The following is a 27,495-nucleotide window of genomic DNA, read 5'->3' as shown; positions in this document are numbered from 1 at the left end:
TAACATAACAACTCCACAAAATTACTGCTTCGGTTAAATACCTCAAAGCACATACATTAAAATACATAGAACTAAACCATATATAAGTGGAGAAAGTAGAAAGGAAGAAATGGCTCACGAGCATTTCTCTTTTACCTCCCCTAGCCCCTGCTCCAGTAATCCAGATGTTCCAGAGATACTTTTTCATCATTCAAATAAAAAAAATCAAGATCCTGATTGTTACGAAAATGTAACAGTAATCTGAACCACAGGTGAACTGATAGCTTGCTGCCTGCTCAACCAAGATTCTTTCTTAATTCCCCAAAGGGTATTGATGCTTGAGTCTAATCATCTAATAATGGCAAATATTTCAGCATTACTATTTACAAGAGACCAAAGCACATACAAAAGAGAAATCATCATAAAATACGTATTCACACAACCCAGCGCGTGTGACATGCCGCTTTCAGCATCCTGAGTAGGCACCGTATGGGAGAGACCCAGACTGAAACCTCGGCCCTGCCCAGGCGCAACTTCCCGCGTCTCCCAACGCAAACTGCTTTTTCACAGGCCCAGATCCTCATAGCTCTCCGAGGACCTGGCACCTAAAACTGCAAACTGGCCAGAAACAGAGTAGGGAGCAGACAGTTTGGGAAACGTGATCGGTTTTTAACAAATCAAAACACATTAAGTTAACCACGCAGCTCGGTCAAAGTCCCAAAGCAGTCAGTTTTCCTCCTGTCAAAGTGAAGGCGAGCCCTACACGCCTTACCTGGTAGAGCTCTTCAAGGTTGTATTTAATGGAAACGCTGCCCTGTATCGCTCCCACCGCTTCATGAAGTTTCTGCCAGGTGTCCCGAGTATAATTATCCGGTAGCTTGGGTCTTTCTGTGAAAGGGGGGGGACACAGGTAGCTGAAAACCAGCCGCCCGGCGGGGGCCTGCAGCAACGCTTCCCACCACCCCGCTTCGTCAAGCTCTGCCCAGCCGCGCTTGATCGCTGGAGCCCGGCCCGGGATGGGGGGGGGGGGGGGGGGGGGGGGGCGGCGGTTCACTGACTGCACCCGCGGCCACCAACCCTTCGCACGCCGCCTTTGGCCCCGCCGCCTGCCCCTGCCCCCCCCCCCGCGTCGCTCTTACCGAGGTAACCCTCGCCTGGCTTTAATCAGTTCTGACACCGAGGTGGCGACGTGCCGCGGGCCGGCGCTGCGCCGCTCCTCCCGCTCCCCTTCAGCCGGGATGGCGGCGCGGCCGGGACGGTTATCGGCCCGCAGGCAGCCTCCCCGCGCCCAGATAAGGCAGCGGGGAGGGTGAAAGCGCCCGGCGGCCCCCCCCGCCCCCCCACCCCGGAGAGCGGCCGGGCCCGCGGTAAACAACGTCGGGGTCGGGGCCAGCGCGCACCTGCCGGGGCAGAGGGCCCGGCCCGGCCCGCACCCACCTCTGAAGTTCTTGATCACGAGTTTCTTGGAGGAGGCGGCGGCGCCTCCTCCTCCTCCCGCCCCGGCGCGGGTGGCGGCGGCCAGCGAGGCGGGCTTGGTGAGCCCGTTGGTGTGCCCCACCAGGGCCGACAAGTGCGGCTTCTTCTGGGGCTCGTCCGCCATCTCCGCCCCGGGCGCCGTGTCCGGCCGGGGCAAGGCGCTGGGATGGGCCGGGACCGACTGGTCCCCGCCCCCGCTCCGCTCCCCTCCTCCTCCGCCGCCGCCACCCAGCCGCCCTCCCCCACCGCGCCGGCTTCCCGGGCCTGCCCGCGGGCGGCTGCCAAGCGCCGCCGAGCCGGCAGCCACCCACCTCCACCCTTCCCGGGACGACCCGGCAGCCGGCTCCCCGTCCGCGCCGCCCATCCCGGGTGCGGGTCAGGGTCCGTGCCGGACTCTGGGCCGCCCCCGGCGCTCGGGCAGCGCCAGCCCCGCTCACAAGATGGCTCCCGCCGGCGGCCCGGGCAGCCCCCCGTGGGGCAGAGCGGGCGGCGGCAGCGGCTCCCCGCCATCGCCGCGCACCCCCTCGGCTCCGTCCGTCGGTACCGGGGGGGGGGGGGGGGCGGTCGGCAGGCAGAAGCGGAGCCGCGTTTCCCGCCCCGGTCCCCCGCGACCCCCGCTCCTGCCCGCGCGCGTCACGCGCCTCGCGCCAGGGCTTTGAAGGGCAACGGTTCGGAGAGCGGAACGCGCCATTTAACCGCGCGGACCCCCAGCGCTACTGGCGGGCGGGCGGGCTCGCTCCCCGGAGCGCACCGGCGGGAGGTCAGACCCCGGGGGCTGCCGCAGGGAAGCGGCGCGGGGCTCCCGCCAGCCGCGCCCCGGCACACGGCAGCGCGGGGCCCGCCGCCCCTACGAGGTGGCCGGAGCAGGGAGAACGCCCCCCGACACCGGCCACCGCCACGCGCGAACGTGCCGCGCGCCCCAGCGCACGAGGTTTATCGCTGAGGTACGCCCTCGGCCCCGCCCACCGCGCTTTCCCATTGGCTGCCGGCGCAGAGCCACGCCTCCCAGCTGCCGCTGTGGGCGGGGAAGAGGCGCGGCAGCAGCGCTTGCGGCCGGGGTGTGTCACATGACTCACCGGGCCGTTCCCACCGCCCCTCGGCCGTGGGGCGCATGCGCGCGTCGGCTGGCAGCGGGCTCGCCCCCGTACCTCACAGGGTACCGGAAGCGCGTTGAAGTCACCGGAAGCGCCGGACCGACTGCCGGAAGCGGCGAGGCTTGAGGGTGGGCAAGGCCGGCCGGGAGTCGCGGGTTTTTCCCCTTCCCCTCCCTCGATTTTGCTCTGCGCCGCGCTCCCCGCGGCCGCGCTCCTTGTTCCCGCAGGCCGGCAGCAGCTGCCCGCCGGCGGGGGGCTCGGTGAGGCGATCCCGCGTTTCGTCAGGGCCGGGGGGAGGGCGGGATCCGCGTCAGGGGCTGCCGCTGCGCCCCTCTCTCACGGGCCCGTTCGTTCTGCGGAATGTGATACGGCTGCGTTTCGTCTGGGAGTCCCGCCGCTGCTGCGTGATGGCGCACATCACCATAAATCAGTATCTGCAGCAAGTAAGCAACGCTTTTTTTATTGGTGGGCGCTGTTGGATTACGTGGATGTGTTTTTCTTTGCTGGAAATTTGTTACTTCGTTTAAGAAGTTAATCGACCTCGATTATGTGGTGTGATAAGCAAACACGATTTTTAAGTCAGTAGTAAGCATACCGCTGTGTGCCAAGGGTGCGTGCCTGGGGTTTCTGAGAAGCACGATGGCTACTGCCATAACGGATGGTGAAGTGGTTTATCCGTAAGAACTGACGTGGTGGGGTTGTGTGTGCGTGCAGTAACAAGCGCAGCTCAGGGATTGGAGAAGTACAGGGACTGAAGTAGCACACAGACGTGGAAGCACAGCATGCGTGGCATGGAGGGTGGAAATACAGCAGCAGGGTCACAAGGGTACAAGCTGGACTGAACTTGCAGCGTCAAGCTGTTAGTGTGACCACTCGTACTGCTTCTTTCTGAACCATCATATTTTTGTCATTGTTATCATCTTACTCGCTTTGGTCAAGTCAGTTGAGGGAAAGGCACAAAAAGAGAATAATTGCTTGGTTTTTAGTCTCAAAAATGGAGCAGCTGAGATCTCTCAGGTCAGTGATCTGCTCTGAAAAGTCAGTGTCTTCTCCAGTTGACGGTCCATGTATCTCTTAGTAAGAAATACTACTTCCAAAACACAAAACTAGCTCTCCTTTACTTGAAAAAAACCCACACCAATCTCTGAAAGAGTTTAAGCAGTTGATTTTTTTGTTGTTTTTTTGTTTTCCCCATTTGGCGTGGGCTTTCCATACAGCAAAAATATTTTTTTTTTCGTACCAGGACACAAAAGTATGACAAATAAAGCAACAAGAGTGAGAAAGGAACTCTTTAAGAAGTAACATCTAAAACTGCTTCCACAACCGAAGAAATTTCCAGCTTGATGTCACAGTAAGCTTCTCAGACAGACTATCTGAGGAGTTCTCTTTAGCAGGAAGCAGAATTAAACTGTTCTTCCACAGAATATAAAATTTACAGTCTTGACAGGTTTCATAAGTATTCTATACAGATGCTAGTCTAATATCAGACATTGCCTTTGGAATGACAGCTCCGTGTTTAATCTACCTGTCTTTATTTTTAAGCATTAATCAAAGATTGTTTATGCCTTCACATATATGTTTGATGCCCAAAAGTCCAACTGGAATTTTAAAAAGCTTAACCAAATCTGGTTCACAACTTCTGCTTTGCAATGCTAAACCCATGTAAGTTGTTTGGGGATTCTTTGGTTTGCTTGTGTCCTGCAAATAAGGAAGAATCCATGATAATGTTCACCCTACCTTCTCCCTGAGAGCTTTTTGAAAAACAGGTGTATTGAAAGTACAATATTGATTCATTCAGTTTTAAACCTTTAAAAACTCACATTTGGGTTGCTATCGATGTGGATGAACAGTGGTAACAAGAAGCTGGCTTCTGTAGTCATGTATCAATGTGTTGTGTGGCTGGACTTTGTAATGTGGCTGTTTTCTTCGGTAGGTGCAAGAAGCCATTGACAGCAGAGATGGACAATTTTGTGCAGAATTGGTGTCATTTAAACATCCACATGTTGCAAACCCAAGGCTACAGGTGAGAATCTTGTCTGTGACTTTTCTTTTGTTTTGCTTTCAGTTTTCCTAGCTCTCTATATGGATTCTTTTCCCTTGGAGATAAACCTCAGAAATCTGTTTCATAAGCCAGAGCACAATTCCCTTGTAGGTTTGTTTCTCTTTTCTTCTTACTAGGATATTTCCCCTGGATGCCTTTTTGTGTTCCACTTTGAATTCCTTTCTCTGTAGATACAGTCTTGAACATCCCTTCTGGCCAGGTCTACATTAGTATCGTAGCATCGTGGAAGTGACTATAAAAAGAAAAACAGTGGGTAGCAAGGGTCTAGTTTTTGTGCTACATACATTTCAGATGCTTTTATTTAAGGCTAGCTCTAATCAGGTTCTGGAGACAGAATGCATGCTAGCAATTCATTACACTGGATGTGATAATTAATGTAATTTAAGGTTCTGAGGGATAACAGGGGCATGTATGCATAAAACTGCTGGGAGAAAATATTCATTTGATGTTCTGTTTCTGGTGCATTGGATGTTCCCTTAATGTTTCATTGATTTATTCTATACTTAGCTTCCATCTCCAGAGGAGAAATGTCAGCAAGTTTTGGAACCACCATATGATGAAATGTTTGCGGCCCACTTAAGGTAAAGATGGACCAGAAATGTAAAATCACTTGTGAGGCATCCAGGAATAGGGAAGGATATTCTTAAGTTTACTTAGTTATTTTAAAAGACTGAAAAGAGAGTCCAGGAGTCTTGGAACTCTTTTTGTCTGTGCTAATCTTGGTGACAGTTTCAATAAGCATTAGCATATTACAGTTGGTACTGTATGTGTTACACAAACAAATCCTGATTCTTCTCTTGGATCAGTTTTCTACAATTATCAGGCTTAGTGCTGTGGTAAAATACTTGTGCCATTTTGCTAGGAACATTTCTACTCAAATTTCTGTGGCTCTTTTAAATGAACTGTAAAGCTCTGTGCCTGTTAAAAGGCAAAAATAAATATTTGTCTTACGTATAGGGTATTTTCTGATGCATTAATGCACTTTTTCTTTGACAGGTGTACTTATGCTGTTGGAAACCATGACTTTATAGAGGCGTACAAATGCCAAACAGTTATTGTCCAATATCCTTTTCATAAATCTTGTGTATTGTTTTTGAATTGACTGTATGTCTTCCTGTAGAATAAGTTATCTTTACCCCTTTTAAATTTAATAGCCCGTGGTCTGCTTCCGAATACACTTCAGCTATTTAGGTTCTTAAACAAAGAAATACAGATACACTCTTCTTTCATCTTTCTCTAGGACTAAGACAGAATCTGTCACTTGGCTCTAGGATAGAAAATTTTTTTCTCACAGAGTAGAGGAGACCCTCAAATCATTAATATACATCCCAGCTTGTTCTTGGCTGGAGGGGAAGATACTGATAAAGAAAGCTGCTATCTTACCTCTAAGGGACCAGTGTTTGTCACGGCAGCTGCTGCACCGAGGAGCGCGTGGCTGTGCTTGCGTTCTTCCCTACTGTATCTTTGCATCCTGACTTCTCACCTACTTGCTGCTTTGTTGGTTTCTGCCCTTCCATGTAGTGATGTGTGGTACCATACAACTGCTGGGTTTTATATCTGTGCCTCATTTAATATCATTTTAAATTTTCCTGAATACAATACATCTTTCCTGCGAGCGTTTCAGGCACATAAAGAGGAAAACTGGTGAGTGCTACATCATGGAGAGCTGCTAGAAACCAGACTCATCTTTCACTATTATAAGACTATAGTAGTCAAACTAAAATTATGCCTATAGTTTTTGTTTATCCCTAACGATACTTGAATGCAGCCTAATTGTTCTTGCTGCCTTTTTGAGCTTTTAGATCCAAAAGTGTGGAAATTAAACATCTAAACTTAATTATGTAGAATGGTCCATAAGTAAACACGTGAAATATTTGTTCAAGGTGAGATGGTATTTTATTAAGGTCACCACAGAAATGTTTCTGAATTAATTCTTTCTCCAGCGTAGGATTTCTGAAATGCTGACATCTTGAAGACCTTTCCTTTTAAAAAGTGCATCCTTCTTTATTTAAAGATTTATGTATACTTTTCTAGTTTTAAGACCAACTAGCAAAAAAAAAAAAAAAAAGTTTGTTTCTTGTGTCTTACTTATTGTGTGATTTGCACATATTAAGTATACTGTGTTTTACATTTCCAGGGCTTTACCTATTATGTATGCTGTAGCCCTCGATCTTCGAATTTTTGCAAATAATGTAAGTAGGTCTGATTAATAGCCTCATTACTGTAGGGGTAACAGTTAGGAGTTTCCATGGTTGAAATATTTTAGACTTTATTACGTAGCCTAAATTTGCTCAGTACTGTTTAACTCCTTGTTTAGGATTTTGTTGACACACTAAATTCATCCAGTCCTATCGAAAAACTAGATTACTCAGTCTGCCCGTCTCCTGTTTGCAGCTTGAACTAGAGAGGTTCTGAGGACCTGCATGCAACTCACAGCAGTTGCTTAAAGCATATAAAGTGACTAAATACTGTCTTAGTAGCATGGTGGCACAACTCACTGTTTCCATGTGTTATCCTTGGGATTTGATGGAGATCTTTATAAGGGTGGAGATATCCTAGACAACTGAGATGATCGAACCACTCACAACATCGGAAGAGGGAAGTTTCTGCCTCCTTTCCCCTCTTCCAGCTGTGTGTACTGCTTTTGATGCTCGTTGGAGCCCTTGCTGAGCCCAAACAACTGCTGACAAGCAAAAAAACAAAATTACATTATTTTTATCAGGCTAGTGAATTGAAGTAGCTTGTGTAGGTATCTAATCAGAACTGCTAGGCCAATGTAAGTGGCAGGGTCACGATCTTACTCCTAGTTCACTGTACCTGAAGAGGCGAAGCTAGAGTTGAAGTTGGGCTAGAGTTTTACAATACCCAGTATTTTCAGTGTTTGTCCCCTCAGGACATTCTTGTGCCCACTCACCCACACACAACACATTTAGCATGCTTGCACAGAGAATATTTTTTGTGTGTGCATGCCTGCTCTGTTACAAGTCTCGATTCTCAGTTGGAATGGGTCAGATTCATCTATTTGAGATGCATGAGAAAGGGGAAAGTGGGATCAGTTATGTTGGAAGTGTTTGAACTCTGTTTTCTAACCTTAGTATATTCAAAGGCTGCTGATACAGAGAAGGCTTCTGCAGCAAAGGATACATGTCCATTTCTCTTCCTCACATTTCAGCTCACGAGAATGCAAGGATTATAATAAAAGTCCTTAGAAAGAACATAGTAAATATCTACTCACTATTTCCCACTCCCCCCTTCTTCATTGTTTAAGTTCTGCATTAATCAGTGCATGGATCTTTCCCATGTGTTGGCAATTCATTTTTTTTTCTCTTGCCACTGTACCTCATGTTTTCAATTCCTTCTGAAAATCCCAGGTCCTAGCAGTGTGTGTTACTACTAGAAAATGTTGAATATTGTTTAGAAATAAAATCTAGCCCTTGTGGCTGCAGACAGAATCATAATTATAAATTCTAAAACTCCAACTCCATAGCTGGGGCGTCATTTTAGTTTGCTTTTATTCAGAAGACATTTTTTTGCCAGACTCTTGGTCTTTGAAAACTTGGGTTGAGATATTAATGCTCCAGTTTAGCTGTCAGATGATGCTGAATTCAGGTTTCTGAGAGCTGCGTTAAGCTTAGTGATGTTAAAGGTAATAGCGGTCAGTGCTGTTTTCAAAGGGCTGTCCTCCTGTGCATTAGGTTTGGTACATGTTCAGGAGCCTCTTGAAGTGTTTTCTACTCTTCTGTGAGCTTGACTACCTTCTGGATTTGGGGGATAGCAAGCGTGACAAATCTATTGCTACAAGACCTTATAAAATGCTATATTAAGGAATTGAGCAGTTTACAACCCAGCGAATCAGGATATCAAATTACAGATTGTTTTTTGCTGTGTAATGACAGGCAGATCAACAGCTAGTGAAGAAAGGGAAAAGCAAAGTTGGCGACATGTTGGAAAAAGCAGCAGAACTGCTGATGAGCTGTTTTCGAGTCTGTGCCAGTGACACGTAAGTGAAAGATCTTCTACAGAACTTGCACTATTAAATTGTTAACAACTTAGTGAACTTCACGTAAGATTTTTCCACTTGCTAAGACCATATCTGTGTAAGAATGAACACTTCAGAGGCTTGTTTCCTCTCTTTTATACTGTGTTCTCTCTTGACTACAGCTGGAGTGGCCTCCCTTCAGGTTTCACACTCCTAGCAGATGTTGTTGGGAGGGACCGATCAAGTTTCCATTACTCAGGAAAGACTGTTAACGCTTTTGTGCCCTGCTCAGTTGTGAAGCTTGCTTCATTATGATTAGGTGGAAAAGAAGTGACTCTTTGGTTTCCAGTCTTAGCAATTTTAGCACTTCTGAAGTGGACAAAATGTTTTCGTTTGTTTGTTTTCTCCATCTTTCTTTCACCTTGAATATTATAAGCAACTGTTATGCTACTGTATGTGTTACCTGTAGAGTGGAGTGAGAACCCTGTGATGAAGTTGAATAGCATTTTGCATTACACCTTTTCATTATGTTGAGAAGAAATGTAGCAGAGCTGTGTAAAATTTAAGATGGGAGCACATGTTCTGTTTTGACAGTGCTGGTATGGCTTAAGAGAAGGAGTTTGGCCTTGAGTTTTATGTGCAGACACCTGTTTTCACCCTACAATCCACAAAATATCTGTGGAGGGAATTTACCATATGGGCAAAGTAATTATTTTCTTATGGTGTTCAGTACTAGTAGTTTTTTTCTTTTTTCTTTTCTTATGTCAGTCGAGCAGGCATTGAAGATTCCAAAAAGTGGGGCATGCTGTTTCTTGTGAATCAGCTGTTTAAAATTTATTTTAAGGTAGGGTTCAAGTCTGGTAAGCTGTGTTTTGTATTTCATATTCTCAGTCAAACCCACCCTTATTTTGTAATGCTAATCTACACTCTCTGAGTAAAACACAGTTAATTTTTTTAACAGATCAACAAGCTCCATCTATGTAAGCCCTTAATTAGAGCAATTGACAGCTCAAATCTGAAGGATGATTATAGTATGGCACAGCGAGTTACGTACAGATACTATGTTGGACGCAAAGCCATGTTTGACAGTGACTTCAAGCAAGGTACTGTGTGCCAGGAAGACAGATTTAAATCATGCTGCTTGGTGTGAAATCTGGCTGACTGAAAATGCGTGTGGAACGTGCCATTGAGTTTGCGTTGGTCCAGGGCCCACAGGCGGAGTCAGATCAGAGATGAGATTACATGACAGTTCTAATTGTAGTAGATGCCCATTTTAAAATATTTGTGGCAGCGAAGTTCTTTGTAGTGCATAATAAAATGCACTGGCATCCACAAGAATGGGTTTCTAAAAGGTTTCGCAAGTGAGGCTTTGCGACTGTCTTGTCCTCGTCAAGTTGCTGTATGCTGTGTAGGAAACCTTCCGCAATCTCTTCTATAGAATTGGTTTCTCAGTGCATTGATTTTGGAAGACGCAGAAACTGCATTTCTGAGATTTCTTATTCACTAATAGAAATGCTTCTAGAGCTAAGGTGTATAACCTTCATCGCTGACATAAGCCCCTGATCAAAATGTATTCTGGAGCCAATTTGGTTACTCTAAACAGTGTCTTCTGCCTGTCAGGCTTGTCATTCTTATCTCTTGGTGAAAACTGGTGAGCGATTTTCATCTTGTCATGCTGTGTGATCTCACGGGCACGTTTCTGCAGCTTAGCAGGTGTGTGTATCACATGCAGCTGACATCCTCTGAAGAACCTAATCTGTGAATTTAGAGTTCTGTTTCATCAGTGCTTCTTGAGATTCTCCCCTCCTTGTACTAGTAACACAATAATGTTACTAAAATGAGCTGAAAATTCCAATATTGATTGTAATTGACATCTAGACCTTGACAAGTTTTCTTTGACTTACTGAAGGAGGACTTACTTTTCTGGTAATACTTCGTATTTTGTGTGAATCTCCAGTAATTCTTACAGCATTTTTCTTAGTGTATTTTGATCGGCGTGGTTCTTTTTTATATAATTTCAAATAATTATGTGTTCAAGCTAGAGATGGACATTGAACACAGAATATGGGTTACAGTTTTAATCCATTTTCGTTGTTGACTTCTGTTACTTGCACTTTTATTTGTGTCTGCAGCTGAAGAGTATCTGTCATTTGCCTTTGAGCACTGTCACCGCTCGAGCCAGAAGAACAAAAGAATGATTTTGATCTACCTGCTGCCAGTGAAAATGTTGTTGGTGAGTAGATGTTAATCTTCTAAACAAATTTTGGGGGGCAGACAACCAAGCTGGTGCTCAGTATGGTTCTTGTTTTTCGCTTAGTGGAATGCAGAGGCTATCTGTGCCTCACTCCCATAGGAGCCAGTATGTACACACTTTGTTGTGTGAGGACAGAAAATGTTGAAGTGTTGTTATTTATAGGAACACAGGAAATGAGAAAGGGGGGGCAAAACTCCCCAAACAAAAACCCCACCCTCCTTTCCCCCTGGTTTCCTCCCACCCCTCCAAAAGGTGCAGCTTGAAGTTACTGTAATAAAGACAACTTTGAGCTCTTTAGAGAAGCCCTTAACAGTGTAACTTAACATCGTGTAGCAGAGCGCCTGTCTGGTGATCTGATCAGCTGCACAGATGGGCCCAGGAAAGTGTGGATTCACTAGTACAGTTCTGTCTGCTTTCACCTGGTGAAGAGAAGGAGGATGTGCAAACAGATGGCTGAAGACTTGTTGAGGGGGTTTTGCCACAGGAGAGAAAAGATTCTTGTCTTTGGGTTTTCTATTTGCACCTTGTGCATTTGCCCATTCGAGGCACGTCAGAACGGTCATGAAGTAGAGCATTTTGGTTTTGAAAAAATCAGTGAAGACTGGTTACTATTTGAACATTTCATCTTTCTGTTGAAAGAATTAAGCACATCTCTGCTTCTTGTTCCTGTCCTTTCCCATGTGCTGTGCTATCTTTTATGTATCCCTGAGTTAGTGGAATGATGCTAACAATTAATTCAGTGTAACTGAAGGGGAAAAAACTAGATTTCAGAGTTGCCTTTTCCTGGCCCTGTTACCGAAGTTACCCATGGAGAGTGTTGTTACCGCCTGCTCCTGTGAGTTGCCATCTTCTGCCTTTGCTCCAACCTGCTTATGCCCATCCTCCCTTTTCCACTCAGTGCTCCCTTTCCAGTCCTTTGCACTGTCAAGTGGGTAAAGGGGAAGCATAGCGGGTGTGATAATTGGCTTCTGCTTTTCATTTTTTGTTTATTGACTTTCTTACTGGTTGTTTTCAGATCAGTCAATGGCAGGATTGATAAAGGAAAACTAACAGTGTTCCTAAGAACTTTGTCCCAGTCCTGACTGGGTGCCTTAAACTGGTGGGTCTGTTATTGCCTACAATTACTGTGGCTTTTCTGGAGCAGTTCTAGTGCACAGGAGGCGCTAAAGGAACTAGATAAAGGTCATTGTTTTTACAGTTGCTTTTTGAAGTCAGTGCCCAAACATTAACACTAACCTTAAACTGTACTAAAATAGCTTGGATGTTTTTTTTTATTCCTAGCAGCTCTCAGTAAACATGCGGCTGAGTTCTGCTCTCAGCTCATCCTGCAACCAGGAAAGGAGTTACCAGCAGCACAGTATGATGGTAACTAAATTTAAAGTCTGACCCAAGTCAGTGTGCAATCTGATCCCTGCTGTGCAGGGGGAAAAAACCAAAGTTTCTTTTTGATAGGGTAGGTGGTTCAGCCTTACCTGATCTAGCAATGAGAATTAGTTTTGTTTCTTTAAATTTAAACTTTCTGTCTGTGTTTTTTGTTTTGTTTTTTGAGAGGACATTTTTATTTCCACACAAGAGCACAGTGAAGAAAAAAATCTGGTACAGACTGAGCTAGCACTTGACAGTGCGGAAGCACTGCTTGTATTATTAGTAATGCTAGGGATTCCCGTGGTTCTTCTGTTTGCGGATTAGATCATACAGCTATGACATAAAATTTGCATCTGCTTAGGCCTCGTGTCACAGGATCTTGATTTTACAAGTTTGATAACTCTTCCCCAACATTAAGAAATATGAAGACTCCCTATACCATGATAAATAGGTAGTTATTGTGAGTTGAACTACTAGGTGTTTGGCAGGGGCGAGGGAGTTGTCTTACAAATACTTCTGTTCACCTCTTGTTCTGCGGGGAAGAAAAAAACAAAAGTGGTTAAACATTTGTCTTTTTCTGTAACAAAAGTTTTTATAACCGACTAGATTACATTTAAAATGCATTTGACTCTACCCTGGAAAACTTGGAAACCATTTATTTTTCAGGGCCACATGCCAACAGTTCAGCTCTTAAAAAAGTATGACCTTATGCAGTTTGCTGAAGTAACAAAGGCTGTGAGGTATGATGATTGTTTTACTGCATTGTGTGTTAATTTAAAAAGTGTTAAGTGAAAGGTGTTTATGTGGGATGACTGAGGAAGGTAGGGGAGGGATATTCCTACCAAGTCAGACAATTTCTTTTCTCATTTGAGTGAGACCTTCTCATGTTTTCATTTTTTCATTCTCATAGTGAAGGCAATCTTCTCCTACTGAATGACGCTCTGACAAAGCATGAGACTTTCTTTATTCGATGTGGAATCTTTCTTATCCTTGAGAAGCTGAAAATCATCACGTACAGAAATCTCTTTAAGAAAGTGTAAGCATAACAAACCCCCCATTTTGGCAAAAGTGGATTTAATATGGCTTCATCTAGGACTGAGATAGAGACATACATGCTCCTTAGTTCTCTCTGAGAGAGCTGAATTCCCGTTAAAGTGAATGTATTGTAGGAAGGCCGTTTTTTCTAAGGACCAGAATTTTTGGGTGATTGTTTCTCAGTAACTGATTTTTTTCTGTTGTTTCTTTCAGATACTTACTACTCAAAACCCATCAGCTATCTCTAGATGCCTTTCTGTTTGCCCTGAAATTCATGCAAGTAGACGATGTTGATATTGATGAAGTCCAGTGCATTTTAGCTAACCTTATATATATGGTATGTGCTGACCACTTGTTGTCTGGTCCTTCCACACTTCAAACAGTAAAAAATACTAGGTTGAGAATAAAAGTTTATTACAAAAAACATATCAGTAATCCCAGGTTTTCTTCTGTAAAAAATGTTGCTTCACTTGTGCCCAAAGAGTTTTCGTTTGACATAAGGGCTTCCTCTAGTTCTCGCCTCTGTTGCAGGGTTCAGTTATAACTTGAAGTTGAATTTTATGTTACAAATCTAGTACTGACATTTCTATATATGCAAATACTGATTTAAAAAGACCAAAATTTTAGCTGGGACCAAAGAAAGATTTGTACTTCTGTGTTTGAAGTAGGAGACTCTCAACATTCTAACATCAGGAAAAATTAAGACCAGTTTTCTTTGGTTTTGTTCCACATTTTGTCTTTTACTCTAAATGGATCTCAGCTACGCATGAACAGATAAAGGCTTGAAATTAACAGATTTCTAATAAATTGGAGATTTTAGAGCGGCATTGCAGTGTCAGCAAGAAAGTGAACCACTTTTCTGTTTCAGAAACAGATGATTGGGTGTGGTCTTGAAGTAACAGAGGGTGGGATCAGGTGGCTAGAGGATTTCTTTCAGTGTTCCAACATTATGTGTCTGAAAAGAAAGTGCTATGTTATTTAGTTTATTAGGTATGGAATAACGATTAATTAAAATCCTAATTTTAAAGTGAGCAAGAGTAAATTTAGAAACACTTCTGCAGAGCTCTGACTCTTCAAGAAAATGTAAGCAGACCAGGAGGGGGCCCTGGCAACAGGCTCTCAGTCTGACAGCACCGTGAGTAGGCAAACGTGGTTATGGTTCCAACTTTCTGGTTACTCTGTGAGTTGACCCACTTACAGGTATGAAGTGCAGTAGTGCAGTGGTGATTGAGTATACACACATAGCTTTGCTTGATGTGGTCTGAAGAGAGCTGAGGTTCTAGGCATTGTTTTACCAGCTTCCAGTACTAACGCTTTCTTTTTCTCCTTCGGTCAGGGTCACATTAAAGGCTATATATCTCATCAGCATCAAAAGCTTGTGGTCAGTAAGCAGAACCCATTTCCTCCGCTGTCAACAGTGTGCTGAGCGTTGCATCTTATCTGTGCAAGCACTTTTCAGATACTCCGCTTGCCCAGCGGGGCTGCTCCTAATCACCCTGAGGACACTGTAAATGATGTGGTGCGTGGCCAGGACTGGAATTCCAGGAACTGTTTGTGGCTCCTTTCCCAGAATGACCAAGGCTGTGCCAGTGTTACAGAGCGCGTTGGAACGAAATGCTAACTTTTCAGTGATAGTTTCCGCAGGCTTTCTAGATCATTCAAAGTATTTAATGACGAAATAAAGTAAAGCATTCCAAATTCCTTCCAAACTACTTAAAAGCTCTAATAAAGTACTTTGTGTTACTATATCTGCATTTATCTTTTGGAGAGGAGAAGTATCATCCCTTGTTACTCGTGTTAATCCACTCTTCAGGGTGGGAATGATGTTTTCTTTCATGATTTCAGTTTTTTTAAGTCACTTCAGTAGTCTTGCTGATATTAAATACTGTCTTCAAGCTTCCTCTATAAACTGGAGAAGTGCTTGACACCAAAAGCTTTACAGTGTCAGCAATACTTACGGGTTCAAGTAAATGTGGGATTTTTGTCTGTAGATGCCCACAGAAGGGTTTGGGGTTTTTTAATTCTGGTAATACTTTGTTTTGCTTTTGTTGTGATGAACAAAAGCTTAGCTAGGTAACTTATCCATACTGTGATTTATTCTGCTTCTGAGGCAAACACTGCCACTGGATCCATTATTTTAAGTGTTACTGCCTTGGGGGTTTTGTTTGTTTGCTAGGGAGTGGTACAACGTATCTTCGTCTATAGCGATGGAATGGTAGTTCGGGGTTTTTAAAACTATTTTTAAAGGGAATAAAACATTTTTTCCCCCTCTCTGAGAGTTGGGTTGTAGTTTACCCACTAAATGACATGGACATGATTCATAAGGGAAAACATAGGTACCATGTACGAGGGGAAGCATTTTTCAGTGTGATGAGAGTGTTAAGTCCTACATCAACATAGGCATTTAAAGGCTTCGAGTTCCCCTGGCTCTTCATAAGTTGTTCTTGTATGGATGCTGAAATAATAATATGAATTTGCTGAATCAAACTCAGGGTAACAAGAATTAAAAGGACTCATTTCCTTCTAGCTTAAAATCCCAGAAAAACATCAATGCTTTTTGAGTTTTAGGATGAACAGTTCAGGTTTACCGTGTGGTGCGTCAACAGAAGGAAAGACAAATGGGCTTTTCTATATGTATCGGAGTTATATACGTATCGTTGCAACTTCCATTGCTGCAAATCATGGTAGACAGTCAATTGGGTGTACTGGCTGCATCCAAATATTTCCTTGCAGTGATTGCTAGGGGTTTGGCGCCGGAGGGTTGGTTGTGTTTGTGTCTTATTTCATTTTTTGTTTAAACCATATCATATACCTCGCAGTGTTAGTGAATAGAAATGTTTCCCGGTCGGTGTCTTCTAGTGGCCAAGATCCCAGGATACCGGTCAGAAACCAAGTGCCCTTATACTTGGTAGCCAGAAAGCTTCCTCCTGCCAGTTGTTTGTCCACGGCCTCCTGGAGGTGTCCACAGAACTGCCTGTTGGTGAGGCTGACGTTGAGTGTTTGTTTGCAGTCCTCGGCAGGAAGGTATGAAACCTGCAGCTCATCATCGTGAAGTTCATCGCCTTCCATTCTCCAGCCACTGACTGTACCAGCCAATTTTGGAATTAAAACGTGTTCTGCAAAGTCTCTTTCAGGGGTGCACACAGGAAGCTGGTGGTTGCTGCACTCGACGTGCCCTTGGAGTTTCAGTAGTGCAATGTTGTTCTCACCGGTGTCTTCGTCGTACCGGATGTGAATGTGCTTCTCGCTGACTTGCATTGTCTTCTCAGTTCCACTTGTTCCGTTCAGCCCTGTGAAGCAATGACAGTTCACTGCTCTTCGGAATAATTTATCAGAGAACTGAAAACTGCATGCAAGCTGACAACTGCCCAGTGTTGCTGAGAAATACGTGCAGCGGAGAAACTAAAGGTGCTATTTCTTGAAACCACTGCGGTAAAGGTACGCTAGGAATGAGATCAAGACAGCTTTTCAGTGCTGCCTAGAAACATGCGTAATTTCAGAGGGAAGGACAAACACCCAAGAAGAGAAGTGGATTTTGGCATGTAACAAAAGCCACCTCTAAATCCACCTGGTTTAGCTTATCCCCAGGTGCTGAGTTCTGAATGGCGTTCAAGGGGAGCTCTTGTCTCTCTGGGTGGCTTGTAGGGGGTATGGGGCAGCTCCAGTTCTAGCTCAAGATACTTAACTGAGGTGCTTAAATGAGATGACAGCAGGTTTGTTTCCTTTAACAGTGTTTTTATGCAGCAAAAATTCTAGTAAGCTTTTTTTTTTTAAATTAGCTTGTCAATACTAAAATGTGCTGCAAGGAGAGACAGTGGGTTTGGTCACCTACCAGCACCAACCCCGATTTCGAAGTGGCTGTGCAGAAGGGCACACTCCGCTGTAGTCAGTACGAAGTTACTTTTTAGCAGCACTCCTCCACAGAAGCCCTTCCCTTCGGAGTTTAGCAGCAGGACCTAAGAAAATGCGAAAAAACGATAGATAGCATTGTCCATGTGAGGCTGAGTGATGGGTTTCATGAATTGCTAGAAATACCTGCCAAGGAAATCGCTCATCACGTTTCTTCCTGGTTTCACTTATCAGATTATTATTGTCTTGAAGTCTGCCACATGCACAATGATCTAGCAAATTAATTAAAAAAAAAATTAAATAACCTCATGCTGTATCATTTCAAGACAACTACTATCTTACTGCTTCCACCTTGACTTTGGGGTTTCGTTTTTGCACCAAGGAAAAGGAGAAAGACAGTTTCTCAGCTGGTGAAAATCAGAATAATTCGCTCAGTGTCTCTAATCACTTAGCGATGGCACTGAACACTTTGGGTTGTTGCGTGAGGCTTGTGGTGGCCGGATTTTGCTGTTCCTGTGACTGGTGAAATGAGGCTTCCTCTCCAGCCAGCCTCTCCGGCTCACTTTCTCAGCTTTGTGTCCCATGTCTGGACTGCGACTTTCTGTTCACTGGTGGCATGGTCTTGGGTCATGCAAATGGGGTTCTGTTCAGGTGAAGCTGAAGCAGAAGGCACCTTCCAGCAGCACATGTAATGTACTCTCATAGCTAATGGGTGCTTGGTCCACGGGACCAAACGAGCTAGTCTGAAGTAAAGCCCACCTGAAATGTGTGTTGAGTGTGGACATCAAGCCTTCATCACCAAGAGCATGGCTCTACAGCTCCTGTTCTGTTGCCTTGCTTGCTGATATAGACAAGGGCCTAAATATACTAATGTGGGTTTAGTAGGCCCACTTTGTAAAGGGGTGAGGTTGAATAAGATACCTAGTATGAGAATGAAAAAATGAAGAGGACTACTGCTTTAAACTAATTAATATGGCAGAAAATGTTGCCTTTCATTTGTCAGACCATCAGGTACCTGATCGGAATTGAACTTCACTCCCAAACCGACAGGTGTTCAGCGGAGTTGCTCTTTACCAAGCAGAGGAATGGAAAACCTGGCCCAGCGAGTGATACGTAGGATGATGCAAATCCTCTCTGCAGACCCAGGTTTAAAAGTTCAGATCAAATACTGCTTTTTTTACCACTCCTCTGGCATCTTGGGTGGTGGTCCCTAGACTCCTCCTTTTTCTGCCCAGTTTGGAAGGTCAGTAATATTCTCAACGCTTGAGTTTCCAAGCAGGCTGGTGGCATCCGGGCATCAGATGGTGGCCTGCCCACCCCAGCACCGAGCGTGTGCCCCCGGCACGGCCGTGCTCACACCTACCTAACGCAATGCACTGTTTGTTGTCCTTCCCGAGCTCGTAGCCATCAGCACAGGAACAGCGGTAAGAAGTACTTCCCGGGTAGCAGAAGTGGTGACATCCCTCCTTCGCTTGGTGGTGGCATTCGTTTTTAGCTAAACAGAACAAGCGGAGGAAAAGCATTGGGAACAGTTCAGCTGGAGTATGCTTGCGTAGCTGGAGTCCTCTTTACCAAGCATTTTATTTTTACTCATTTCGTGTGGAGGTGGGTAGGGACTCTGGCTTGGTAGTATTTCCCACCACATTGTTTCTCCCCTTGTTAAGCAGAAATTTAGAGACCTCTGAGCCTCTGCAGCGCCCACAGACTCGTTGCAAACTGCACTCACCCAGCACCTCCCTGCGCCAGACTCTCTGCACCTCTGAGTTTTGGGGAGCATTAGCCAAGGGTCAAACTAGGCCTTCCATGTGAACCCACAAAAGGATGCCGTGGGTTTTCTTTCTGCTCTCACTAAGTGTCTGCCGCCGGGGGGGGGAAACCGTTGCACGTGTTCAGAAGGCAGGAATTGCTTGAGGAAGAAAACGGCTAAAGCTTTCTGTTTTTCAGAAAAAAACAAATACATAGCTCTTATTTCTCATGCTTGTGCTAGAAAACTTAACAGCTGCCAAAGATAAGAAAAAAAGAAAGAGAGTATTAATCACCTTTGAAACACGCTCAGTCAACTTTCCGTAGGTGAGCAAACAGCTAAGCTTTGGCACAAAAGAACAGGAGGAACAGCCATCTGATGGTGGATCTAGCTCACAGGTGGAGAAGCAGCTAAGAACCCCACGCAGCTAAGGCTCTCTAAGGCTCACCTTGAGCAGATCCAGTTCCCAGCACTGGTCCAAGCTGTGTCACCCTCTGTGCTCCCCCAGAAGCTGGTCACGGTCACACCCCTGACCCAGAAAATGACCCTGCCTTGCGGCAGCCAGGGCGTCTCCCACCCCAGGGGACCTCTGAGCCGGCAGAAATACTGATGTCAGGGCTGGAAAGCACGACCTGGCAGATGTAAAAATGTAGGATCTGTCCCAGGGTGGCTTCCGTGCCAGAAAGCGTCTGTTTTGCTTTGTGCCTTTTACACTTCCACTGAAAACATTTTATTCTCTGGAGTCCCTTCATCCCGGGGGACTGTCTCGTGGGGGTGTGTGGCCTCGGAGGGACCATGGTGGCTGGGAAGACACCCCGGCACCGCAGCCCTGGTTCTCCAGGCCCCACAGCAGGACAAGCAGCCGGGGAGCATGGGTGGCAGCGGGCAGGGCTGCCTTTGGAGCCCACTCGTGACGGGGGCTTGCTCCAGCCCTTTTTCTGCGTCCCCAGAGAAGGGAGGCTTGGGGGGATGAGGCAGCCAGTGCAACCTCGGGATTCTGTAGTGTTTCAGTAGACAGGGAACACACATCACCCCTGCTCTGCCAAAAACTGTGTGTTTTAACCTAAAAAGTGACAACTGGGTATAATGGGAGCTCTGCATATGGCTTCCCAGGGACCCCCGACGACAGGAGGAGACGGGTTCTCTGAAGAGGGGGCGATGCCTTACCGAAAGCACAGTTCTCTCCCTCGTAGCCCTCGGCGCAGGTGCAGGTGTAGCCGCGGATGCTGTCCTCGCACACCCCGTTGTGCTGGCAGGGGCTCGACGAGCACCTCCTGCCACCTGCGGAAATGCCACGGGACAGGGGTGAGTGGCCACCACCGCCCGCCCGAATTGCGCAGCCCCCTCCCCGGCGGCGAGCGTTGCCGAAAGCAGTTCGGAAAGGAATGGGCTACGTCTCTCCGAACTGCTGCTCAGGGGTAATTTTAGCCCAGGTCTCTGCTTCCAGAGGTGTTCCCACAGCGTCTGGCAGGGAGGCCGGGAGGTGCCCAGAGGCGGAGCCTGCTGCTGGAGGACAAATGCTCGGCTTCAGGAAGAAGCACTGGCTTACAGTTCATGGATTCATTACGAATGCAGTATGAGACTGGTGTTTTAGGTCTCCCGTGTTAGCTTGATATGCATATGGATAGAAAAATGATTATATGCATATATGCAGAGAAATCAAGAGGCCAGCTTACCGTGGTAGGCATCCCAAAACATTTTCTGAAACAAAAAGGGAAATTAGATTTTAATTCTCAAATAAGATAATCTTCCATATATATTTTGGTAAAACAAAAACATTACATGAGACAATATATACTATGGTTTAACATTTATCCAGCTGCACAACTACAAATTCTGCCCTGTCAGCAAAATTCGAACGAGATGGGAGGGGGTTTGCATCCTGCTCATTTTATTGTTTCTTAAGAAGCTATAAAGGAAAAGAAACACTTTGCAGGCAAGAGAGGAAGAGCTGAACCTCTCTGGCATGCAGCAGTTTGGAAAGTGACCCCATCCCATCCCATCCCATCCCATCCCATCCCATCCCATCCCATCCCATCCCATCCCATCCTGTCCCATCGGGCTTGTCCCCCAGCAGGTGCTGCTGGAGGCAGAGTGCGGAGCTGCAGGTCACTAGCGCTGGTCACCACATTCACGCGCTCCACTTTTCCCTGGGTACACTCAGTCAGCTCTGCCACTGCTTTCCCCGAGGGGACACCTCTCCCCACCCTGTACCTCCCCTCTGTCAACTTCCTCCAAAGCACCGGGACCACCCGCGGGCAGCCCGATGGCTGTTCCCTCTGCTTCCCCTGCCAACATGATCTCCAGCCAGATTCCCATAACAGAACACAGTGTCCAGCTGTACGTCTGGCTGTACATCTGGCTGTACGTGGCAGGATGGCCTCTTGTACAGGGGGACCTGCCACCCGCTGACCAAGCGAGCCTCTCTTCATAGGTCCCACTTCTTGCCCATGCGTTGCTTCCCTTCATCTCCACATCTCCCTGCCCCTCCTGGTCCCTAAGTGTGGCTGAAGCTGTGTCTCTGCACGTGGTCAGGGTGGGACAACAGCCGTAAACTTTCACAGCAGAAGGAGCAGGGCACATCATTTCCAGGAGGGGACTTCCAAAGTGTCAGAGTTGACTTCTGCATTTCCATTTTGACCACTGCAGACATCTGCTTTCTAACTGCTGAGGTGGAAAGTGCAGAGATTTCACATGGAGAGAAACCCAAAGAAATTAAGGTGGCTGTGGAGCTGTACTTGGTAGTAAAGGACCAAGGCAGTAATTTTTATTATGCATGCAGGAAAACAAAATACTTACGAGCATTTCATCATTTTCAAATACTTCTCTTGCTTCTTCTTGTGTGCATCTCTCTTCAAGGCATTCCCTTTCCAAGCTGCCTTGGAGGACCTCCTCCAAAAGTAGGGAACTGGCACGCCTCTGTCTATTAATAACGTTGTTTGCATCATCAGCTGATATAAACACTGGAACATTGTATGACAAAGTGGTAACGTGAGTACTTAGATTCGTTTCTCTACATACTGTTACCTCCTTTTTTTAAAGATAAATCCTTTTGATTCAGGGTTTCAGCCACATTAAACTTAGATACTGAAAGAGCCCTATTTTCTTAGCCGAAACTCAGCTGAGGAGTTGTGAACTTTTAGTTTTGGAGAGTGCCTGGTTTGCTCCCAAGCAGGGACAATTTGAAGCCCTTGCCAACACTTTTTTTCCTGCATCAGACGCGCAGAGCAGCGTTGCTGTGGCATGACCAGGGAAAGGGGTAAAGTATTATCATAAAGACAGACACTATTTGGTAAGACCGCATGGGGCTTTCAGATTCATCAGTAGAGGTGAAAATGATTTGTATTAATTTATGATGGTGGATCCCAGCTGATGCCCTGCAGTCTTAGTTCGCAGTGATTTTTTTGCTGAGAAGCAAAACCATGACATTGCTGAGTTCTCAATCAACTCTGTTTTATGGGGAATAAATAAAAGCTGCATCTCAACGATGCTCAGTGTTAAGAGGGCTTTATCATGTACCATCCTATATGTGGAAGACACCACCATCTTTTTGATTTGAGTAAAGAGGAGGAGAGATCAAAGACATGAGAGTTATCAGATCTTATAACTCCTCTTTGCAAGGATACCCACAACAAAAGCTGCCTGCCAGCGGGACGGCTGGTGCTGTGCAGGAGCCGGTTGCCTTTGACATTCAGGATCATGGGGCTGTGTGTCTTCGGGTTTTTATTTATTTTATACAGAGTTTGGGAGCCCAGCACTGCTGGGCACAAAGGTTGAAATAATCGATAATACTAGAATTGGAAAAAGTGACGGCAGTAGCAAACCTCTCCTGAAACTGCGTACAAATGCTTAGTTGTGCTTTTGAAGGATAGCTGGTAAGCAACAGGCTTCCACGTAACATTAAAAAAAAAAAAAAGGAAAAAAAGCTTCATGTTTTGCAATTTAAAAAGTTATCTGACTCCCCAGTGCACATTTCTGCAGTGCAATGTTTCTGATGCATCAGCATAACTGGATGCATTTGTGCTGCTGCCAGGGGCGTTTTGACCTTCTGAAGCCCTCACCATCTTTTTCGTCCTTGCCCAGCTCCTCCTTAATATTGACAAACCATGGAGGGTTAATACGGAAATATTAATTTCTTCAAGCTATAAAAAGCATTCATCTCAGCCTCTTTCATAAGACTTATTTCTATTTCAGCAGCAACTAGAAATACAAAACAAATTTCTCTTTGATATCTGGGGTACTCTTTAAGAAAGATAACAAAAGACGGAATATCACCCTGGTGTACATGATGGTAATTCAAAATTGCTTTGCCTTAGTAACCTACTGCAGTTTTCACTTTGCTATATATATAAAAAAAAGGCAAACCAGGAGAAATGTAACGAAAATCAGGAACAGACAGTTCTCAGTGGTGTCACCCTGCGCTACAAAGTAAACACTTTGTAGGCACGGTACAACATTCCTGCTATGTTCAGAAGAGCAGTAGCACAGAATTAAAGCCACAGCAAAACAAATGCCATACCTGTCTGCTCCGTCTGAAGGAAAAAGGCAGAGAGAAGAAATAATCTCGTCCAGGAGCACCTTGCCATTGTCACCCTCGGAGCCTAACGGCCGTCCACCTGCATTCCTGCAGCTTGTGCGGGAAATGGCTGCGTGAAAGATGTCGGAGTTTAAAGTCCAGCTGCTCATGAGAAAACAAAACCTCTAAGGGCAAAGCCTGGCCTCAATGTCAACACACGAAAAACCTCAAAAAAAGCCCTGCTTAGCGCTGCAAGAGCCCCCGTTCACTTAGTGCTCGGGCTGAAGGTTGAGTAGGTTTACCAGCTCTGCTGAGAGCTGCTCCAGGGTTTGGGGATTCCTCCCACCTCCCAGCCCTCCTTTGCTGTGACACAAAATGGGGAAAGACGAACAGTACTACCATTTATTTGTACCACATCAAAGCACAAGCTGGATGATGAGTACAGGGATCAATTTGGTGGCGTGGCTCTTTCACACACTGTCCCCACAAGACATTTGCCGAGGCTTAGCTGCACCGGTCAAATCCCACTGGGTTTTGGAGCATCCAAACAACCAAGCATGGGATTTTCTCCACAGGGATGTATCTGCACAGGTATGGCATTTTTCCTTTTGACTGTTAGGTTTGTGCTGCCCAGCCATGAAGGATAGCAGGGGAAACTCTTCCCAACGTCAGGATCCCAGTCGCAGGCAGACACACGATCTGTGGAAGGAGGCGTACGGAGCGGGCCGGACCGGAGCAGCTCCCTGGGGTGCCGTGCCGTGCAGCCCTCCTGCCTGGGCCAGGACAAGGGGAAGGAGCCAAACGCTGGTGTGCATGGGCTGGGCTCTGCCACTATGACGGGGACGCGGGGAGCTGTGTGGCTCCCAGCACGGCCAGGCTGCTGGGGAGAGCAGGAAGCCATTCTACTACAGTTGGAGCAACAACCGGTGAGAGGAAATATATTTTTTTAATCTGACTTTGAAACATAAAGACCATTCTGTATTTTCATGTCATAAATTCCCAGTTACTATTTGAGTGTGCAGTTCTTGTAACAAAATATAATTGGCCTGAGAATTCATGAGAATTCGAATAAAATTTCACGTTACATCAACTGCAGTTTTTAAAACTGGCGTCGGTGAGTACCAAGGCAGATGAGCAGGGCTGAAGCAGACTGCGTGCCTCACCAAGGCCAGTCCCTGCCAACCCAGGGCTGATGTTGCAGCTCGCGTCATGGACCCTAATGCCTTCAGCAAATAATTAACCTCCACATTAAAACTGCATTGTGAGAGGTTTTTCCTGCACAGTTTCTGCCAGCACATTGTTCCAGAAGTTCACTCAGAGTTAAAACCTTTCAAATATCAAGCTTGATTTTATTCACAGCCAGATCATAACCTTTCATATTTATTTTTCCCTCCTTGGTATTTCTGCAGAACCAATCAACATAGCCTCCCATACTCTTTGGTTAACTCTGGGTCAAGTTTTCTTTAGTAAATGAGCTCTTGGTGGCCTCCTCAGTCCCCTGAGGCCACCAAGCTCCATTGTACTGTCCCAGCCAGGGGTTTCTTGGCTGGGGAAAATTGGGGCTGTTGCCGGCGGTCACATCTGGTGGGTGCTGGGGGGCTCAGCCAGCACCTCCCCGAGATAACGAATATCGCCCCGTACATACGCAACACGGCAAGTCCGGCTCCCTTTGGCATGGAAAACGTGTCACCACTGGATGTCAGCACAGGACTTCACAGAACCCAGCACAAACATGAGGGTCTGCAGATTAATTTTTTTTTTTTAAAACAAGCTGTTTATGTTTTGCAAACCTATGTCAATTAGGCAGCTCTTTTAGGTATTAGGTAATTATTCAAGGTATAAGGTAATTCTTCAAATTAGGTTAATAATGACAACACAGAGCTTCAGAAGCTGTATTCTCACCAGACTTTAGTTTACACAGTCATCTTTTCTTACTGTGTTTGTTTTAAACAAAGTATTCCTTGACAGAGCAGCTGTGTCCCTGGGGATGGGCCACAGTGTACTCAGTACGCTAGGGCACTGACTTGGCTTTTTCCGTGTGGATGTTACTGCAACAGACCTTACTTTTAATTTTCCTAATATTACGGAAAATTGCACAAAGAGAGGGGTTTGGAAAGGGCAGTCCTATCCTCACATCTGTCTTGATGAAGAGTTACTGGGATTTCTTTTTCCATTGCTTAAATTGTCGCGGTGAGCACATGGAGACGTGTTTCATTAAGGAGTCCCGCACCCCTGTTTCCTGCAGCCCTGCTTAAGGATTGCCTCCTGCTTGAAGGGTTGCCCTTCCCCACGTGAAGCCTGCACCTGGTGTCAGATACAAACCCTGCAGTTCCTCAGGGTGAAGTAACTGGGTTAGCTGGTCCTGCTTTAGCAACCAGTTCCCGTGGAAGTCCTCCCGCCAGCAGTGCAAGGAACTAGGAAAAGCAAGTTTGTAGACCAGCTGTGCAGGTGGCGATGGGACAGTGATGGGGACACGCCAATGCCATCCACATCGTGCCCCTGGCTGGCACCCGCTGTGGCGGGGGCAGCTGGGGGCAGCTGTCCTGAGCAACCCCATCACTGTCGTGCTTTTGGGAAATGCACACCTCAGCTAGCGAGAGGGGACAGCAATTTTTTTCCAGAAAATGTTGCCCCTGCCCTAAGCAAAGGATGAAAGCTGATGGCTGCGCTCGCAGCCATGTTTCTCCCTGGGTTTGTGCTTCTGCCAAGTGACGTGCAGGCTCTGCGGTTAGTTTTGGGTTGTGTACGCTGAAGATGGCTCAAGTTGAAGTGGACTGTGGTCCACCTGCCCTGTGGCAGGAGGTGCAGGCTCGCAGGAGCAGCTCCAGCCTCCTCCTCCTCTTCTATTCACATCAGCCCTCGGCAGGGAGCTGGGGGCCCTGGGATGGAGGAAAGCCTGCAGCTGCTTGCTGCCACAGGGCTGGGAGGAAGAGGAGGGACAGGGACTGGGTCCATAAGAAGCAGACCCCTCCCGTCTTGCCTTGTACTATGCCCCCCCCTCCCCCTAGTCTTGTGTGCCTGTTACCACACCACAGCTCCAAGCCCCTCTGTTCTGAACCATCTGTGGTGGAGATGGACCTGGCGAGTTTCTTGCCTCTGCCTCCTCTTCTGCCCCATTGTGCCTCTGGCACGGTCCTCAAAACCCTGCTGGCTTCTTCTGTGCTCTCTCCTTGCTCCAGGTTCCCCAGAGCCCCGGCTGGCAGGGCGAGGATGTTGAAGCAGATGAGACTGACTGATGTGCTTACAGCCCCACTGCAGCCAGCCCTGGGCAACGCCTGTCCACTCCCAGGTGGCACAGGGCAGCAGACAAAGAGCTACTGAACCCTATGGCCCTGTCACCCCTTTTGCTAACTCCTACGGCTGCGGCAAGCCACCTCCTTGTCCTCCATGTCATCATTTTCCATACAGGTCACTCATCTCCCACCTCCTGCCCAGCAAACTGAAGGCAAAATTGCCCCATGCCATGAGCATCGATGGGTCACCAAAGCACCATCCCTTCACCTGAGGCAGAGAAGGGGACCGAGACGAACCACCCCCTACCCAGCTGGTCTCTCCCTACCCGTAAGGAAGAGCCCTGGAAAAGCTGCAGGTAGATCACAGCGATGGCTGCCAGCTCCAAAGAAACGAAGAGGGCAGAGTCCAGGTTTTACTGTGATGTAACTCAGTAATTCCGCTGTCAGAGGTCTGAGATATTGTGGAGCTTGAGGCTATTCTTTGCATCGAGAATATGGAAATGGAAGCAGCAGATTCAGGAACACAGGAGTGCTGTTTCAAATTAAGATGAAATGCCCACTTCCAGACAGCTGTTTAGGAACAACAAAACAGGAGTGTATCCTTCAGCCCTGACTGGACACCAGTTGGTTCAAATCAGGTGAGTGTGGTCACGTGTAATCTTGGTCAAGAGCTAGCGATGAGTGACACAAGCTAATCCCATTTACATGCCAATGTACACTCAGCTCGTACGAAGCACTGTTATCAGCATCCATGCTTATAAGCAGCATGGGTCTTTGTGAGTACAGAAGCTACAAAGATGTCAGCTGAGTTTTGCCCAGCCAGCAGAGAGGAAGCACAAACTCTGCAAAGGGTTAATCCTTAGTGTGGTTAGAATGGGTTATAATTCAGCTAAACGACTGGGCTATTGT

At 46.4% G+C, this 27,495-nt stretch overlaps 3 protein-coding genes across 8 annotated transcripts in view; 1 reads left to right on the top strand and 2 right to left on the bottom strand.

Annotated features, from left to right (window-relative positions):
- Positions 1-1,840, bottom strand: part of CUL4A (cullin 4A) — a 44,428-nt gene extending 42,588 nt beyond the window's left edge. For 2 of the 4 annotated variants that reach the window (XM_075425165.1, XM_075425173.1), the window contains exons 1-2: positions 1,417-1,641; positions 752-867 (exon numbers count right to left, since the gene is read on the bottom strand). In XM_075425165.1, the coding sequence (XP_075281280.1) occupies positions 752-867; positions 1,417-1,579 (279 nt within the window). In that variant the 5' untranslated portion in view covers positions 1,580-1,641. Of the gene's footprint in view, positions 1-751; positions 868-1,416; positions 1,645-1,766 lie in introns of those variants that run through there. The other 2 variants (XM_075425192.1, XM_075425202.1) reach the window with 2 other exon arrangements.
- A 757-nt stretch (positions 1,841-2,597) lies between these two features.
- Positions 2,598-14,670, top strand: PCID2 (PCI domain containing 2). 2 transcript variants are annotated; one of them, XM_075425145.1, is made up of 14 exons: positions 2,598-2,992; positions 4,483-4,572; positions 5,119-5,192; positions 5,608-5,675; positions 6,216-6,255; positions 6,749-6,803; positions 8,508-8,611; positions 9,359-9,434; positions 9,552-9,693; positions 10,723-10,823; positions 12,876-12,949; positions 13,120-13,245; positions 13,458-13,581; positions 14,581-14,670. In XM_075425145.1, the coding sequence occupies exons 1-14, from the start codon at positions 2,957-2,959 to the stop codon at positions 14,668-14,670; spliced, it is 1,200 nt and encodes a 399-aa protein (XP_075281260.1). In that variant the 5' UTR covers positions 2,598-2,956. The 2 variants fall into 2 exon arrangements, with proteins under 2 accessions (XP_075281260.1, XP_075281270.1); XM_075425155.1 differs by lacking the exon at positions 2,598-2,992 and adding an exon at positions 3,800-3,900.
- On the bottom strand, positions 14,215-26,983 carry PROZ (protein Z, vitamin K dependent plasma glycoprotein). 2 transcript variants are annotated; one of them, XM_075425130.1, is made up of 9 exons: positions 26,913-26,983; positions 23,357-23,483; positions 21,637-21,800; positions 20,514-20,538; positions 20,005-20,118; positions 18,457-18,588; positions 17,280-17,365; positions 17,077-17,200; positions 14,215-16,534 (listed from the first exon to the last, which is right to left on the bottom strand). In XM_075425130.1, the coding sequence occupies exons 2-9, from the start codon at positions 23,421-23,423 to the stop codon at positions 16,023-16,025; spliced, it is 1,224 nt and encodes a 407-aa protein (XP_075281245.1). In that variant the 5' UTR covers positions 23,424-23,483; positions 26,913-26,983; the 3' UTR covers positions 14,215-16,022. The 2 variants fall into 2 exon arrangements, with proteins under 2 accessions (XP_075281245.1, XP_075281236.1); XM_075425121.1 differs by lacking the exon at positions 26,913-26,983 and having other exon boundaries at positions 23,357-23,500.
- Positions 26,984-27,495: the final 512 nt, after the last annotated feature.

This window comes from Opisthocomus hoazin, chromosome 1, assembly GCF_030867145.1.
Source record: "Opisthocomus hoazin isolate bOpiHoa1 chromosome 1, bOpiHoa1.hap1, whole genome shotgun sequence".
NCBI classification, from domain to species: Eukaryota; Metazoa; Chordata; class Aves; order Opisthocomiformes; family Opisthocomidae; genus Opisthocomus; species Opisthocomus hoazin.
The sequence above is the reverse complement of the archived record's forward strand: the minus strand, read 5'-3'. Positions and strand labels throughout refer to the sequence as shown.